This window comes from Seriola dumerili, unplaced genomic scaffold (genome assembly GCF_002260705.1).
Source record: "Seriola dumerili isolate Sdu_G_001 unplaced genomic scaffold, Sdu_1.0 BDQW01000011.1, whole genome shotgun sequence".
Classification (NCBI taxonomy): domain Eukaryota; kingdom Metazoa; phylum Chordata; class Actinopteri; order Carangiformes; family Carangidae; genus Seriola; species Seriola dumerili.
Window position 1 is genome coordinate 1,939,764 of NW_019174266.1, and position 18,072 is coordinate 1,957,835.

Genomic DNA, 18,072 nt, shown 5'->3' on the forward strand with positions numbered 1-18,072 from the left:
TGGTGGCCGGGTGGAAAATTTTAACATCTCGCCCAAACCCTAGTGTGAAAGCAGCCTTACAGAAAGCTCAGACACCCTGTGAATGAAACTCATTTTGGCTGCAAGTACGCATTATCTCATTCTGGTCCTCAATCCAGAGTGCAGAACAAGGGGTTGGACGATCAACTGGTAAATCAAGAGTTTGCCTCCAGCCTCATTTCCTCTTCACCATGACGGACCCAGAACAAACACCCACATCACTGGAGACGCTACCCAAATCTGTCTTTCGATCTCACACTTCATTTCACCCTCACTTGCTCAGCAGTCAAGTTGGCATGTAATTTTCCAGCCATGTACCGTGACCTCAACATGGAATAAACCCAGGGAAGAAGATTTGGCATCACGGGATGCACAGATGATCTTTGTGAGGAAGAAGAAAAAAAAAAAGCACAAAAATTAATGCTTGGCACAAAATGTCAAAAAAAAAAAAAAAAAGAAACATTGATCATCACAGTACGTCTTTTGAAGTGCCTGACTGAAGACGATCCAGGCATGTATGACAGTGTTGTGATCACTGAAAGCATTTCTGTTTTCACGCCTCACCAGCTGAAGAGCAGGAAAAAGCGCGTTGCAGGGTCACACATCTCAAGGACAAGACACTAATTAGCCCTGATGAAATTTAATGAAGGCATAACTCACAGACGTTTCATCAAATTAATAACACCCCTTTTTTTTTTCTTTTTTTTTCATCGATACAGCTGTCTGAGCTCAGGAGGCGTACACAGCTCCGGCTTGCACATGGTCAGAGCACACTTTACCACGTTTGATCGCAGGCCAAATGTATGAGCTGCGAGAGACTCTGACATGAAGCGCGGCGACATTAGAGGAATATATGTTTATGTTCTTGGCAGCTGGCTCCACATCCATAAACCCTTTTATAAAGAGAAGGAAGATGACACACTGCCTCTGTGAATCTGGTTCCTATGGAAATGACCGCGAGTGCTCATTGTGCTGAAGGCTGTGCAGTCGGAGGAGGAAGGCTGAAGTGGAAATTGAATGAACAGGGAGAAGGACAGAGAGAGTCACGTACAGAATGACGCCTCATGTTGTGGTCAGTGCTTTCGGCTAAACCTCCTGCCTCTCTTTATAATCCACCCTCTGCCCTGCTGCAGCTCCTCTCTCAAAGGTTGTACTGTGATCATTCTCTCTTTTGTCTTACTGGAAAGAAAAGTCAAAATGTGTCACAGTTGCATCAAAGCAAAATGCAAACAAGTGCAGTTTATTTTAATAGGATGAATGTTCAAAATTGTGAAATATCCAAACCTCCAAAACCCAAAGTTGTTTTACTTCACTATAATATGAAGCAAGGAAAAACAGTGAATCTTCAGTTCTGAGCAGCTTAATGTTAAAATGATTGTCAAAATAGTTGCTGACTCTTTTTGTCGTTCGACTAATGGACTGATCGATTAATCGCTGCAGCTCTAAATTTAAATTCCCTCATTCAGTGAAGGCAAAGTTTGGCAGTGTAACAGGTGACGCCATGAATGGACAGGAAGTATTTCAGATGCATTAATCATGGACAAAGATTTGTAATTCTGTAATATTCTTATACTGTAATACAGTCTGTGTAATTACCAGAGCTGTAGACTTGAGACTTCAGGTTACGCCTTGAGTCAGACTTATTTAGTAAGTTTTGCTATTTCTACGTAGCCAACGTTAGCATTAATAGCTGTTTGATTACCAGTCTTGCAGAGAGCTTCAGCCATCATTGCTTTTACAATACTAGAAATTATAAAAGACCCTCTGAGCAGCGCTATTTCTTCCGGGCAGACTGGACGCTACAGTGACTCGGTATCGGAAAGTGCCGGACCGGCCGGAGCTAGCTGGTTAGCATGCTAGCTTAAGTAGAGGAAAATAAACAGAAGCAAAACCAACTCTTTGTGAGTAAAGGAATGAAGTTTGATGCTAAACTCGCAATGTTTCTTCTCGACTGATAAGTAAACAGCTGTTAATGCTAAAACTTACAAAACTTAGCAAAACTTACAAATAGCTCCTTTAAGTAAAAAAAAACAAACAACTGATTGTTGTGAGACTTGCGTTGATAGGGAAAATGCCATTGCCATACCCAGTCAGCAACTGGAAGTCTGAAAGACCTGAATCTTGAGACTTGCAGCAGTGTCCTCACCAACACTGTTGGACTCGCCCCAGAAGACATAAAACTTCCTCCGGTACTTTTAGTATTGTGTCATACTCAGATGAGCTTTTTTTTCTCATGCTGATTTATAGTCTTGTAACTTTAATTGTGTTTTATTAGTCTGTTACATGGATTAGTGTTTTTGTATTGAATAAAGTTCCAAGTGTCATTAAAAGGCCTTAAGAAGCCTAAAAGGAAAAGGAAATGATGTATTTTTTTATAACCTGGATGTTGTTTTTGTAGCTTTGGCTGTACTGCAGTTACAAAAACATACACACTAGCTTCTTTGCCGCAGGCAAACTGTACACCAACAGTTCATTTGTTTTTTTTTACTTGAACCATTCTCAAGTCGCCTCCTGTGTCATTCTCCTGTGTACTAAATGTTCTTAAATGAAAAAAAAAAGAAGCCTTATACACAGCTGGTGAAGCCATGGTGCAACCAGAACAGTGTTTTCATTTGAGTGTGGTCTCCTGAACTCTGTTGGCCTCATCTACTTTCAGGGTATCTACAGTCTAATTGAGTCTGACTGATGCATCCTCTTTCATATCTTATCTGGCTCTCGGTTTTCCTGATCTCGCCTCCCAGTTCAAGGCAATCATATTTATTAACGCACACTGATACAGAGTGTTCATAACAACAGTAACCACAGCAGATAAGATGGGATAACCATGGGAGACTTACATATCTTCAGTTATTTTACCATTCGTCTCCTCACTCCCACCCACCCATCACCCCTCCCTCGCTGTTTTAGATCATCCTTCAAGTTATTTCTCTCTCTGCATTTCACATTGAAGTAAGGAGGACGTGAGCACACACACACACACACACACACACACACACACACAGATGCATGTGCACACTGTTGGAGTCCTGCTGGGTTGAAAGCAGCTGAGGTTGTGAAAGAGTAAATGCTTTCGGCCAGGGTGAGGAGACAGGGGTGCAGAAGAGATGGATGTGTGTGTTTGTGTGTGTGTTTGTGTGTGTGTGTGTGTTGGTGGCTGGATATGAGATGAAATGAAAGAGGAAAAATCTCTGTTGTGAGTGATTGAAAGCGCTGCATGAGGTTTGGCTTCCTCTGCCGTTTGCTCACACGAATCTGTGAAGTTTGGGAAATGGGTGTGTACCATATACTCAAATACACACTCTCACAGGTACACACACACACACACACTCATGCATTTGTCACACTGACTTGTGAGGACCCTCACCAGGACTTACTGTTCTCCTAGGCAGTATTACATTGACTGTATTCATGAGAAGAATCCATTGACTGTGGATTTGAAGTTGGTGGAAGATGCATTTTGTTGTGTCCTTGTTTCTGCTGCTTCACATATGTTGAAGAGCAACGAACACTGAATCATTCACCATCTCTGAAAAGGGAAAAAGGCAAAATCGTCTGTTTTTGTTGTCAGTTGCCTAGCAACGGTGTTTTTTACAATTTAAATTGAACATCAGGTATAGCGCAACGAACAGAGTGTACCTACCTTCTGATGTGGAGAACACATCTGCTGTAAGTGTGTTGAATTTAACCTTTGATGGTTTAAGTGTTTTGAATACAGCTCGCTGAAGGTCCTGTGTTTGTCTGACATCAGGTGAATTCAAAACGGGTTTAGTCGACAATCTATATCCTTTTTGCACAGCTGGATTTCATATCCAATACCATGATAACTCTCGGCTGTCATCAGCAGGTATAGACAGCTTTGATTGTTTTGATAATTCAGCGTTAACTTCGGGGCGAGGTCAAGTTTTAGGTGTTAAATCTGATCTCCAGGCGTCTGTCTTTGAGTTTGTATCTGTTGCAAAGATTAATTCCAGCTGCAGTTTGTATCAGTCATTATAAACTAAATCTTGACCCTTAACCAGTCCCGCTGGACAAAATAAGTGAGGAATGACCACAGTGTCCTTGGTTCAAATATCTAGAGCTCACACTGCTTCTCACAAGGGCATTGATACAAACTCACACCCATATAAACCTCCAAAAAATAAGAAATACCCCCTCCGTCCTTTAATCCACCGCTCTCTGCGGTCTTAGCCAATCAGAGAGCGGCTGTGACTGCTGGAGCTCAGCTGATCCAAAAGCAGGAGCGGAGAAGATTAGGACCCCATTCCCTCCTTCTCTATGTGTCAATTTCTCTCTCCGTCCCTTCATCTCTTCCTCCCTCCGTCCTTGCATCCTCCTTCTCTCTGCCACCCCCCCCCGACTGCAGGGAAACCTTCAAACCCAGCTCACTCTCCTTTTTACCCAACACTTCCTCATTTGCTTCTCGCTGTGTGGTTGAATTTTCTTCCTTCTCTCTGGTTTCTCTCTCCCTCCCGTCTCTTTCTTCTTGTCTTCTTGTATTTTCTATCTCGCCTTCCGTCTCAGAGTTTGACCGTGCTTGTTTGGACACATTAGCATAATCCTCCTCCTTCTCTTTCTTCATCCTCTGCTTGCCTCCTCACTCCCCTCCGGCTCCTTCCTAAATATTTACTCCCCGCTCAGTAAACGAGGACGAGCACACTTGTTCACACAGAAGAGGAGATGATTAGAGGCTGATTGAGGGCAGACAAAGAGACAGAAATACGAGGAGAAACAAAGAACTTGTTGGTCTGGTGCCTGGTTTTACCGTCTTTGTAAACACAGGCTTGTTTGAGTGGGTTTTAAATGTCCTGTGTGTGTTAGAGGGGATGGCTTCAAGTTTTTAAAGTGGTCTGTGCAACAATTTTTTTAAACACTATAATTATTATTTTACAGGGGTCAACAGTTAGGTTCAAATATGAGCCAGTGTTTTAGCATCGTCCACTGGGCCAATGTTTTACAGGCATGATGGAAATACAAGCCTGTGGTTTTTTAGTATTTGAGTATTTTTTGATTTATATTTTTATTCATTTTTATTAAAGAATTAAATTGACTTAAACAAACTGACTATAAACTGTTTTGTTAAAGGATTATATGACAGATATGGCAGATGCAGATTTGTGATGTGGAGGATAGCAGGGCTGCACTAGCTTATGATAAAACTCATATATGTGAACGTGTTGTACTACGACGCTAGAGATGTAATTGTAATTGAAAGGTTACCTGCGCATGATAAACAGTGGTCTGCTTCAGTTATGGTTGAATGTAGAGCTAAAATCAATAGACGATGGACGAAGACAAAAAAAAAAGAAAATTAGAAATACAGGTTATAGATTTTTAAAATGCAAATACAGTTCACAGAAGATTTAAATTTTAGAAATCTATTTTATTTATTTATTTATTCATTTTTTACTATTTTCTGGCATTCTATAGACTAAACAAATAATCAATTGTTTCAAAAAAAACAATCGTTGGATTATCAATAACGACAATAATCGTTGTTGCTGCTCTCGTTGGATGAACGTGCTGCTGTCGTCAGTAAACTATTCCTCATAGACCGCCACATGTTTGTGTCTGTGAGACATAAATCAGTTATTGTCAGATCATCTACAGCTGAATTGAATTTGTCTTTGAATACCTGCAGCCTGACCTCTTCATCTGATACTGTTGTAACTTCAGGCTCCAGTTCTTTTCCAACTGTGGTTTCAGTTGTTTATTGTCTCATGTCTTAGAAAATATCTGTGTGTGCGATTTGGTGGTTTGAAAATCAGTAACCAATTTTAACACACAGGCACACACAGAGATATTTAAATGTAGCAACTGTATTTTTTTTTTTTTTCATTACCATTATGTAACAGCTCAAATCAGAGACAAAGAAAAAGTTGTTGCCGGCTAAAGGGAAAACATTTGCTGCAGTTTGGCAGCGTTTTGGATTCGTGCCAAATAACAAAGGAAATGGAGCAAATCTGGATGTGGTGATTCACGTGGAGAAAGTGTTAGCCAGAGATAAAATACTCCAGATTTATTATTATTTCACTGACTGCTGTGGGAATCAGTGCGTCAACTACTTTTGCTTTTCATATCACTGTAATTTATAATTACACAACTACAGTTTTTCTTGTAGCCAAAATAAACATATGTGTCGACATCGCCGCCGGCTCTGAGAACCTGTGGTCTGCACTTGTTGGGTTTGACATTTTATAGCGTGAATAATTAATGGACTAGTCTAAAATAATGATAAATAATTTGTTAGTTGCAGCCCCAGACATGATGGCACCTTTTTTAAAAGGGCAAAAATACACAAAAGAAGGTTCATAGAGACACTTTACGTATTGCCAGTTCAAACTATTGGTAAAAAAACTAATTTACTTTGGCAGTAGTTTCCTAAATGTGAGTTTGTTGTGATGCTATTTTTTAGTTTTGTGATGAATCAGTCAAACATCTGGGACATTTGCTGACTTGTGTCACTCACAGTGAGAACACACGTGTTGACATGGCTGCTGTCAGAAGTAGACAAAAACATTCATCTTATATCACACAACCAGACAACCACAGCTGTGTTTGCTCTGGTTGGATCAATTTTGTGTGCCAGAATTCACACCTGTGTGTGTGTGTGTGTGCGTGCGTGCGTGCGTGCGTGCGTGTGTGTGTGACCTGCCTGAGATCTTTTCAAACTGTCCTTGTCCTCTGAAATCAAAGCTGCGCTGACACACAGTCAATGGTTTTGTCCTGCAGGTGGCTCAAAGACTGTTGCTTTGATCCACAGCTGGATATCGTGGCATCTACTTGAGAGATTATTAAAATGATTTGATATGAACATCACTGATCACCAGAGAATGCTGATATTTGCTGATTCTGATCTTTAGCAACTCAGTCGTGCCACAAACTCCATTTGTACACAGTTTCACGGGCAGACGGCCATGGTGTTTACTGAAGCACAGTCATGGTCCAAAGGAGACCAACTCTGTGACGTTAGCAGCCTGTCACCTGCACAGGAGAAGAACAACAAGTTCCCTCCATCCCTGAAACGCTTCACTGATATCGACACGTCCATCTGAAGGGACGTGCACATGCATTTGCATTTGTAGAACAACCAATAGGAATGCTCTCTCTCTCTCTCTCTAAAAATAAGACCTGTGATTGGCCAAAGCCTCCCGTCACAGGTAAGACTTTCTGAAGCCTGAAACGGAGGCAAGAGGAGGTGCAGACGTCTGGTTTGATCTCAGGCCACTTGAATTACAACATGCTGAAAGGTGATTAAGGAATTTTTGCCCATTTACACCAAAGAATTACTGCCTCCCCTTCTGAAATGATAATGTTCAATTTATGAGTTCATTTGCAATTTGATTGTCCTCACTCAGGACATTTCTAGTCTTTTCCCGTGTTCAGACTCTTGACTTTTCCTTTTTGTTGGTGGTTTTTTTTTTTTTTTTTTTGAAGTGAGCTTTTTGGCTAATATCCTCTCATCCTGGTTTATACCTGCAAAACTAATTATCCTTGGCCAGTAAACAGTCAAGTAGCTGAAGTGTAATATTCAGAGAGATGGATCGCACGCTGTGTGTGGGTGGGTCTAAAGGACAGGCAAAGTAACATTAGAGAAATTATGAATTCATTCAGCCAGTGACAGTTAATCATAATAGTCTTATAATGTCATCATTAGGCCGCATTAGAGTATTTCCTGTCATTCAGCCGCTTAAGAAGAAAATGTGTGGGTTGTCAATGACAGCTCTAGAGCGGTACTCACTGGTCTCGAGCACTCAGCAAGGATTTGTCATGGCAACAAGCAAGTTTTTCAACATTAATCTGCCTTGATGAGGACAGTAAAACATCTTGTGACGATGGTGTCATTGAAAACCTCACACACACACTCATGCGTGACCTGCAGTTCATTCAGCACAAGCACTGACACTTAAGTGGAGTGTTATGTAACTTAAACCCCTCTATGTTTCAGAGGGAAGATATTACTTATTGTAGAGAAATAAATGTAGATAAACTACCGCTATTCTGCTTAAAGCTCCTCTCCCGGACATGTTTTAAACTATGTAAAAATCCTCCGCTATGATTAATATTTAGTTGAACGGTTTTCACACTTAAAAAGTGACAAAGAAAAAAGGATAACTGGGTCTGAAGCTCATCTGCTCTTACTTCCTCATTGAGAAATCTGGATCAGGCCTTGAGCCCGCCCACCACCTGCTGCTTGTGTTAGAGGAGGAAACATCAGAGAGACTCAGCCAAATCTCTGAGACTCAGATGAGGAGCCTGCTGAGACCAGAATCAGCGACTAGCAGATGTGTCAGAGCAGTTAGCACAGTTAGCATCTTTTATTTGTTTATTTTGTTTGTTAGCTTGTAACTGACAGCGGCTGACACAGGGTTAGCGGTTGTGTTAATGCAAACTCTCGCTCTCTGTACTGACGAGCTTTCAGGCAGATTTAGCCCCGCCCCCTGTCCCCACAAGTTGATGCGATTGGTTCCTTAGTTATATCATGTATGAAACCCTGGCTGTCTGAATCTGTTTTTATGAGACCGTCATTTGATCACTGCAGTTCTAGGTGGAAATACTCCGTCATGGTGTTTCACTCATGATATGTCTTGTATTATATAAAAAAAACACCATATGGATGTAACAAGGTTAAATGCTTGATTTACATCAGAGGTGCTCTTTAAATATTGGATCCCAATCTCGTGTTTGGCTCTCTGGTCTTTACAAAACAGACGGTGATAATTAAATAAAAAGATGGATCTCTCCTCCACAGGTTTTGATTTTTTTCATTTGTTTGATGCTATAAATGCTTTGTAATGAGGTGATAAACATCAATATCACCCTCAGAAGGCTCGTAAACATAATCCAGGAGCGAGCTTTCGATTGCTTTATGAATGCTAGAGAGCTGCTGCGGCCGAGGCGAGGCAGGAGGTCTGTTTACTGGAGAGGTGGAGGAGGACGGCGAGAGCCCATCACACAGGCCACCGCCAGACACACTGCCAAGAAAAACTCTGCTGGCAGCGCCACTCCACTCTGACGGACTGAAATATGCGCTGGCAGCCGACCAGAGCTGCCTAGAATCAGATAAGCCGCCTCTGTTGGGATCGGCTATGAGAGGAAAATGAAGAGCGAGCGAGGAAGGAGAGACTGAGACGGATGAGAGGGACGGAGGGGATTAGTTTGAGTTGGGCAGGCAGGACAAGGGAGATGCTTTTAAATTCTGAAATAATGCATTTTAAATCCTTACAAACTATTAAAAAATCCTTCACAGAGTCGTTTTACATTTTATGATGGGTTTCTATGTGCTGCATGTGCGCTGTACGACTAGCAGTGGTACACAATGTACTGTGTCTGATTTCCTAAACCAAATGAGACTTCTTGTCCCAGACAGACGGTGCTGTGCTACACATTACATAAAGATCTTCAATTAGAAATGTGTTGTTTTTGTTGCCTGCACTGCGTGGTTTTGTCAACTAGCTGCAAAAAGTGAAAACCAAATCGCATTTCTGTTCCCTGCAGAAAAATGAGAAAGGCAGCGCAAAGTTCAAGTGCCAAGGAAACACGAGAAAGCGAAGAGAATCCAGACGACGAGACGAGACAAATGTTCGAGGCTTTAGAGGAGAAATCTCTACATGCAGGAGCATGAATAATTTGGGTGCAGTGTCAAAAGTACAAAAAAAAAATGAAGAAATGAGAGTTAGGGAAGAATCCTGCCTGTTAGCTCAGCTTTGGCTCACTCTGGCTTTGAATGAATGACTGAATGAATGACTTAGACCTTTATTGCCCCACAGGGAATTTGCTTTGCACAGAAAACATAAAAGAATATTTTTTTAAAATGTCAGGAATCATACATGACAGCACATAAAAAAAAACATAAAACATAAGCATGTAAAAGCATCTTAAAAAGCATGGTTTAGGAGATCGATAAAGGACATGTAACTGCTGAAACTAAGTGCTGCATGGGACGAAGGGTGTGATGCCTCTCTTCGTCTGTATCCTGGGCATGTTAGGCCTTCGCCCTGAAGATAAGAGCACATATTCAGACCACAGCAGGCGGTGCAATGGATCTGCTATCATCTTGTGAGCTAAAAACACGGTTCACTGGTCTGTCACATAAGTAATACTGCACATTGGCTTCCCAATTATCTTGCGGTTTCACGAACCTGTCCAATTTGTTCTTGTTTTGCTCTGACTGGATGCAAAAGGTCAAACTACTCAGACTGCAGGTCTTATGAAACAGTGTCAGCACAGTTCTTCTCGCTTTAAAACCTCCAAGTTTCTTTAAGAAGTAGAGACGTTGTTGAGCTTTTGTAAACCTAGCGTTAATGTTAGCATTAAGGACAGAGGGCTGCATCCTCCACACTCCTTTCTGCTCTGTGTGCAAATTGTGAAGCGTCAATGTTATCATTGGTTTCAGACCTTAAATGAGATGAGAACACTTCACTCAAAAGTACTGGGGTTAAGGCTGCTAGTCTAAAATCATTTAATTCAGAGGGATTCATGTTTTTAAGGTAAGGGGATTATTTTAGACATTTTCCATAACCTCTGAATTATTTATTTTATTATTTGTGAGTCCAGTGATGCTTGACAGAGTGCAGTGAACACAGGGCTTAACTGACCGATGGATTTCTCCGAGTATTTATCTATGAGAGTTTGTGCCGCACAGTATTGGTGTGCTGCCCTCTCTCCAGCCGCCCTTGAGCCGGAGTGGAGATGGTCTGTCAGTCTCGTGACGAGCAAAAAAAAAATCAAAAAAAAAAAAAACCTGGCAAACTGTGCTGTTTGTGCAGAACTGGTCCGCTGTGAGTTCAGGCCAACCATTGTCTTTCCTCCGCACCACGCCTCTGTGGAGCCGCTGTCCTTGAGTAGCTGCTCCACTTTAGTTTTATAATCCTTCTTTGCTTGATTTATTTGCGTCTGTACTTCTGCGTCTGTCATTCATTTTAAATGCCTGCTCTTTTCTAATTAGAAGCTTTTTTTATATCGGCAGTGACCCATGGTTTAGTATTTGCATATGTTTTTTGTTTGAAGTTTGAATTTGAAACTGAAAGACGTTTACGTCTGAGTTTGACAAACACAGACTGTTGAAAGGTGTTGAGTTTGACTTTTTATTCTTTTTGCATGCAAGTCGTTGCAGTTCATTTTTCATGTTGCCTTGTATTTATTTCTGAGACTTTTTTTTCTGCTTGGTTTTAAACATGGAGTCGAAATATTGATGATTTAAAAAAAAAAAAAAAAAAAGGCGCAGATCTTCACATCACCACTGTGAACAAATGTTTCCAGGGAAGAGTAATTTGGAGGTGAGCCGACCTGCTCTGGACTGAAAGAGAAAACCTTTATTAAAGCTCATTGGATGAAATATTCTTGTTAGACTTACAGACTCCTCTATCGCTCTCTGGAGTCCACATCTGTTCTGCAGTCACAGAGTGTGTGTCCTCTCTCTCTCTCTCTCTCTCTCTCTCTCTCTTTCTCATCTGTCCATCCTCCCATCCGTTGACCTGGTGTGATAAGCAGCGTTTAGGCAGATATATTGGTCCCATTAGAGCTACTTGATTCAGCTGATCCACAGTAAAGGGAAGGCCATTAACTCTGCTGCTCAAGGCCACTTCAAGAAGCACACATACATCTTCCTAAAGACATGGAGCACACACACACACACACGCACACACACGCACACACACACCAGCATATGCAAGTCCGACATGCACATTCTTACTTCTAGATTGAATCGATAAGCATGTAAAATCTGTAGGGCTCATTATTTCTGGTTGTTATTAATTAATTAATTCATGTTGATTTAATGTTTATTTATTTAAAACAGTCTCGCTCAAAAAAAGTTAGCCTTCACCCTGTTACAGTGAAGGTGAAGGGGCTTTAGTTCGTTATTGGGCTCGCAGCATTAAAAAGCTGCATTAAATTAAACTCAACAGGAAAAATCTCTTTTCAGAAACAGTCCCTGCAACTAAATAATCCAGACATTCACTCACCAGCAGACTTCTACAGCATGAATAGATTAGTTACACCATGTGCCTTACTTCATCAGATGTCTGTGTGACTGGAGTAATTCTTTTTAACACCAACATGCTGTTTCATGAACTTTTATGTTATAATCACATTAATATTGTTGCTTCATCTTGTGTCATTGTGCGTCATCGATTTTGAAATGAAAAACGTAACACACCGTATTTCTAGGGAGGGGAAAGCACACCTGATCACAGCGACATCTGATTCTAAGAGATGAGGGGAAGTGTTAGAGATTGAGTTTCTGAAGCTGGAGCGGTGATGGAGCGCTGCATGTAATCAAAGGAGACTTGAACTCCTGAAGCTTGAATTGAGATTATTTAATTGGACATTTCCGTGAGCGACCTCACAGCAGGACAGGCGAGGTCTGCTCGTCCAAAGAGAATATTTCATCCGAGCAGCTTCGATAAAAGGTTTTCTCCTTCGCTCCGGAACAGGTCGGTTCACCTCAGGATCACCGTCATCTCCACTGGAAACCTCTACTCACAGTGGTGATCTGGGGATCTTTCCGTTTGTCATCCTTTCGGCTCCATCTTTTACTACTCCTACACACACATACACACACACACACACACACACACACACACACACACAAGTTGTATCTATATGGCGACTTGCCTCTAAAAGTAAGAGAAAATACAAGAATAAAAGACAAATAATTTGGGTGAACCAGCCCTTTTAAAAAGTGTGTGTGTGTGTGTATGTGTGTGAGACCAGAAGAGGAGAATAGAAGAAGGATTTGAGATGGATGATTTGGAGATGGGGCAGCGTGTGTGTGTTGTGTGTGTGTTGCTGATATGTGGGGGAGGGGGCGGGGGGGGGGGGCTGTGGAATGCGAGTGGGAATTCTGTAGCTCGGATGAGAAAAGCCTATCGGTGAAGGTCATGGTGTGTGTGTGTGTGTGTGTATGTTTCAACACGTGAATCCAACAGCACTCTGGAGGATAAACGTTGAATGTTCAGGGGAAATATTTTGGAAAGGGCGTTGGAGCGTGACAGAGACAAACATTGTGTGTTTTTGTGTTATTGCGTCACCTGGAAGTGTCAGTCTGGACTGTGCGGAGAGTCAAACACGTAGTTATGTTTTAGCAAGTTTTAAACAAAACAAGGTGCACGTGTATCAACTGCTGTGGTTCTGTTAACATGCCCAAGAAGAGGTGAGAGTGTTTAGTGACAGCGGAGCAGGAAACGTGAATCTGTGGTCAGCAGCTTGTGAAATGCAACACAGTCTCTGATGCGGTTTGTGCTCCTTTCCTGACTTGAAATATCTGCATCATCAGTTCAGCGCACAGTCCCCACTGTTGTCTCCTGAAGGTGGGAATGAAGGGAAACGTAGGAGCGAGGCAGGTGGAGGGGAAGCAGGCCGACTGAGAACTTCAGTGTATCATAAAATGATTCCTGGAATGCAACAGACAAAAAGTGGACAAAGTTAAGGTTAGGACGGTTCGAGAGTGTGTTAATTAGTGTGTGTGTGTGTGTGTGTGTGTGTGCGTGCGCACGTGCTAGCCTCAGAGGAATGCAGTGGTAGCGAGAAGGCCGCGCTGAGCTGAGCAGAATCGAATCTGTGTGATAAGAGAGATCAAAGTGCTCAGAAACCTCATCAACCTTCCCAGCATGCAACCTGCTGATCCACCTGATACCAGGAGCAGATCTCACCTTCTGTGTGCATCTGAGTGTGTGTGTGAGAGAGAGAGAGAGAGAGAGAGAGAGAGAGAGAGAGANAGTGCTCAGAAACCTCATCAACCTTCCCAGCATGCAACCTGCTGATCCACCTGATACCAGGAGCAGATCTCACCTTCTGTGTGCATCTGAGTGTGTGTGTGAGAGAGAGAGAGAGAGAGAGGGAGAGCGAGAGCGACGGAGTTAGTGAAGTATATTTATTTGCATACATTTTGCATTGCTTTCAATTTGGGGCGTCTAAACAATTCCGCTCTGTGTTTATTTAGCCTGCGCAGCGACGGTTTGCTTATGTCTGCATGTGTGTGTTTGTCTGCGTGAGTGTGCGCTTGTTAGCGCCGCGCTCCCCACCTCTTCAGATAAGCTGAATTATTTATTGAAATGTCGAGGAGCAGCATTTTTCTCCTCCTTTTTGGGTCGAGGCCATGATTCTGCTGACGCCCAGTCAGAGACGCTGCGGACAGCTCCAGTCTGACAGAGAGCTTTCCTGCTGGTGTGCAGGTGTCAGGACTTTAATGACTCTCAGGATGTTTCACCAGTGGATCTGTGACTGATGAGAAACAGAAAACAGATTTTTTTTTTTCCTATAAATATGATCTGTCTGTTAGCTTTTTTTTCCCAAACAGCTTTAAGGGGAAAAAAGTCAATGAGCTCCTGTTTGTTATCGTGACAGTAGATGCTCATACGTTGTCTCTTGCTCTCAAACCTTAGATGTCTTGAGCATCTTTGAGTTGGACTGTATGGGAAAGTTTTCAGCACAGTCTGTGCTCACAACTACATTACAATGGTGGAAGAGAACGACCCATTTAAAGCACATTGCGGTTGATTTCCACAGCCAGTGGCTGCCTGAAGGGAACAAGTAAAGTGTGTGACGTATTTGCTGAAATGCTTTATATATGCTAATTGAGTGAAATGACCAGTGTGGTGGTGTAATTTAGGCAGAAAGAGAGTTCATCAGAAGGTGACGAGAATATGGGGTTGAGATTGGGCGAGTGAGATAGTGATAGTCCTGTTTGCTTATGTGTGTCTCTCTCTCTCTCTCTCTTTGTGTTTCTGTCTGAATAATGTAATAACCATGCAGGGGTATGTGGGTCAGTGGGGCTTTACTTCCCCCAGAGACCAGAGCCACACCCCAGCACACACACTTACTTAATTCACTCAGTGAGGCCCCCGACTCGTCCGCCTGTCTGCCTCGCTGGTTAACTCGCCGTGTGACGTCATACATTTTTCATAAAGTCTGCGATGCTCGGTCAATATTTCATATGTGGTATTGACAGTCGGGGTGAGAGTCCACTGTAAGGACTCACTGCTCCCTCTCCTCCCCTCTCCTCCCTCCCCTGCCTGCTCCCTCCATCCCTCTCTGGCCTGTAATTAAATTAGCTCTGTCTGCGGATGACAAAGGGCCAGTCATTCGGGCTGTGCTTAGATAGCGAGTAGCTGCACTTACAGCGGATATGAAGTTAAGGAGGAATGCGCTGAGCTGAGCTGAGTTCAGTGCTGCTCTCTGGGTCTCAGGGTGAGAAGGTGGGAGAGAGGAAGGACTTGTGGGTCCAGATCAGCCTCTCAGGCTGAGCTGGGACCAGACAGAGAAAAAACCCTCCTGCATTTTAACTGTGACCTTTACTGCAGCCGGACGTACACAAGGGATGACTGTGAAATCTGTGAAAGCTTCCATCACTGTGTTGGATTGACATCACATCTGATTGAGTTTACTTATGTTTTAGTTTACATTAGAGCAGAAGTTCAAAACTCAAACATAGTCAGTTTAAACAAGCAAATTTTCACATTTCAGAAGCTGAAACTCTGAAACTGATTGAATCCTTTATATTATTTCCATCTAATGGAAATAATTGATTAAACAACTCATCGTCTTATTTCTAAGTTATTTATTCATCAGGGACATTACACATGAATTGACATCATTTTGCAATAAATTAGTTTTTTTTTTTTTTTTTTTGAAGCTAATGACCCAAATATGTCTTGAAAACAAGGACTGAAAAAGAATCAAAGTAAATTATTAAAGTAGGTTTTGAGCATCAGATCAGATCCATAATCTAGTTTACTCACCGTGTTTTCGCTTAGATCATTTTGCCAATTTTAAACAGTTTTAGTTTTTGTGTCACTGCTTGTATCAAGGTAGTGTTTTGTATTGAGAGTTGTAGCTTCTTTTTGTTAAATGGTTTCATTGGAAAACATGTTCATTTCTCAGGAAAGTGTTGGTACCTACAGAAAGTCATCCTCAGCTTAGTTTTCTATCTGCGTGAAGCGAACACATTAAAGTGCCTATGATAATAGTATTTTGAAGATATGACAGCTGTAACTTTATGAGACAGAATATAGGGATTAACAGCAAATACTCAAACACAGAGAACATGTAACAGCTGGAACAAGATGACAGTATTGTTTCACACCACACACACTTGACTTCAAACAGACTTGACAGATATTAATATTAAAGTCTTTTTTAATATTAAGTTGGCACTACTGTTTGACTAATAAAGAGATTCCTGGTTATTATCTCTCACTTGAACTCTCTCCACTGAAGCATTGAAATAATCAGATGTTTTTAATCTTTGCTGTGATAAAAAAAATTTCACATTAAATTGAAAAAAAAGAAAAGAAGATCTGTCATATAATTGCTCAGCATGTTATTGATTTTATGTCACTGTTTCATGATACAGTGTTAAATCATTTTAGGATACAATTTCACTGAACGCGTGGTAAACCTGTTTCCTGTCTCCGCTCAGCTTCGTGCTCTGTTTGTGTTTTTCGCTGACACACTTGTTGTCTCTCCTTGTTTGTCTGCAGTGCTCCCCACCTGTTCGCCGCTGGACTTCCACTGCGACAACGGCAAATGTATCCGTCGCTCCTGGGTGTGTGACGGAGACAACGACTGTGAGGACGACTCTGACGAACAAGACTGTCGTAAGTACACTTACTCTCTCTCTCTCTCTCTCTCTCTTGTCACCGCAAACACCCAAACAATCAGTGGCAGTCACATCGATATGCGTCGTACCACAGACACACATATACAAACACACACACACACACACACACACACACACACACACACACTCGACCTGCTCTGTCAGGCTCGAGGGGATGAGTTATTAAAGTGGACAGATGTTTGAGGCAGCCATGTGCAATGAGGTGTTTGTTTAGAGTCTAAAGAAGTTGCCTGGCTGTCACAAAAACACACACACACACACACACACACACACACACACACACACTTGCGAGAGGTCAGCACTCCCACGTTCACCACACAAGGCATTCTCTGACCTTTGCCCTCAGTTTATTCTGTTCCTGTTTTGATTTGTGGTGTGTGTGTGTGTGTGTGTGTGTGTGTGTGTGTGTGTGTGTGTTCATTCCAAAATACCCCTCAGCTGCCTGCCAGGCAGAATGTGGCCTGCAGTGAAGTGAGGAGTGTGTCTATATCTGCAGTCATATTTATGTATCTCTGCATTGCTGCCTGGTGGGTAGGTGCGTATGTGAGTGTGTGTGTGTGTGTTTGTGTGCGCTCCTGTGTTTCTGTCTTTGTGAGGACCATTTTAACATCGACATCTTGTTTTGGAAAGCGAGAGTCTGTTCCTCACTTCATCAAAGAGCTGTTTAAGGAGTTAACGCTGCATTCATGCAGTGTTGGCAGATTCTGAGGAACGGGAAAACCTCTCGTCATTTCTGACGTGGGAGCGCTCATGCATTATTCCAAGGTCGTCAGGCCTTTGAACCATGTGTTGAAAAACGCAGCTCTCTCACTCCTTTGAATGGAGCCGGTCTGTTGGTGCACTGAGGGGTGCCAACACGTAATGGCTGCTGTGAAAACTTTGTAGAGATGTAAAATCCCGTCACTCTTGTGCAGAGTTCTGGCGTCTCATCAGCCTTAAAATACATTAATTTGCTTGATTTGACTTCCTTGGTTGTATTTCATTGTCTCACTAGTACCTAAACAACACGCCACCGCCAAAAAAATCACAATATCTCCAACAGAATTACAACTGAGAGACTGATTTATACGAGATGAATATAGTTTTAATATCTTTTTCTGTTGCCTGTTTGGACTGTTGGTGTTGAGTTTGAAAAACATTGGCATTCATCAGCCAGAGAGGGTATAAAGAAAATGTGCTATTGCATTATGGGAACTACACGACTCACTGAGTATCAAAAACTGAGAAGTCCTGAAAGTTGGCATCTAATGTGAGTGTCGCTTTAAGGCTAGAATTAGATGAAGGTTAAGTCTCAGGATTGGGGTTGTGAGGCGAGGGAATACAGCTTGTCAGTGAGAAGGTGTAGTGTGTGTGCGTGTGTGTGTGTGCGTGCGTGCGTGTGCGTGCGTGTGCGTGTGGTGCTCCATTAGTCAGAGTGGAGTTGGTGGTCAGAT

At 42.2% G+C, this 18,072-nt stretch overlaps 1 protein-coding gene across 1 annotated transcript in view; it reads left to right on the forward strand.

Annotated features, from left to right (window-relative positions):
- Nucleotides 1–18,072, forward strand: part of lrp4 (LDL receptor related protein 4) — a 113,422-nt gene that overhangs the window by 58,188 nt on the left and 37,162 nt on the right. The window contains exon 3 of the mRNA XM_022748458.1: nucleotides 16,500–16,616. Within this exon, the coding sequence (XP_022604179.1) occupies nucleotides 16,500–16,616 (117 nt within the window). The remainder of the gene's footprint in view (nucleotides 1–16,499; nucleotides 16,617–18,072) is intronic.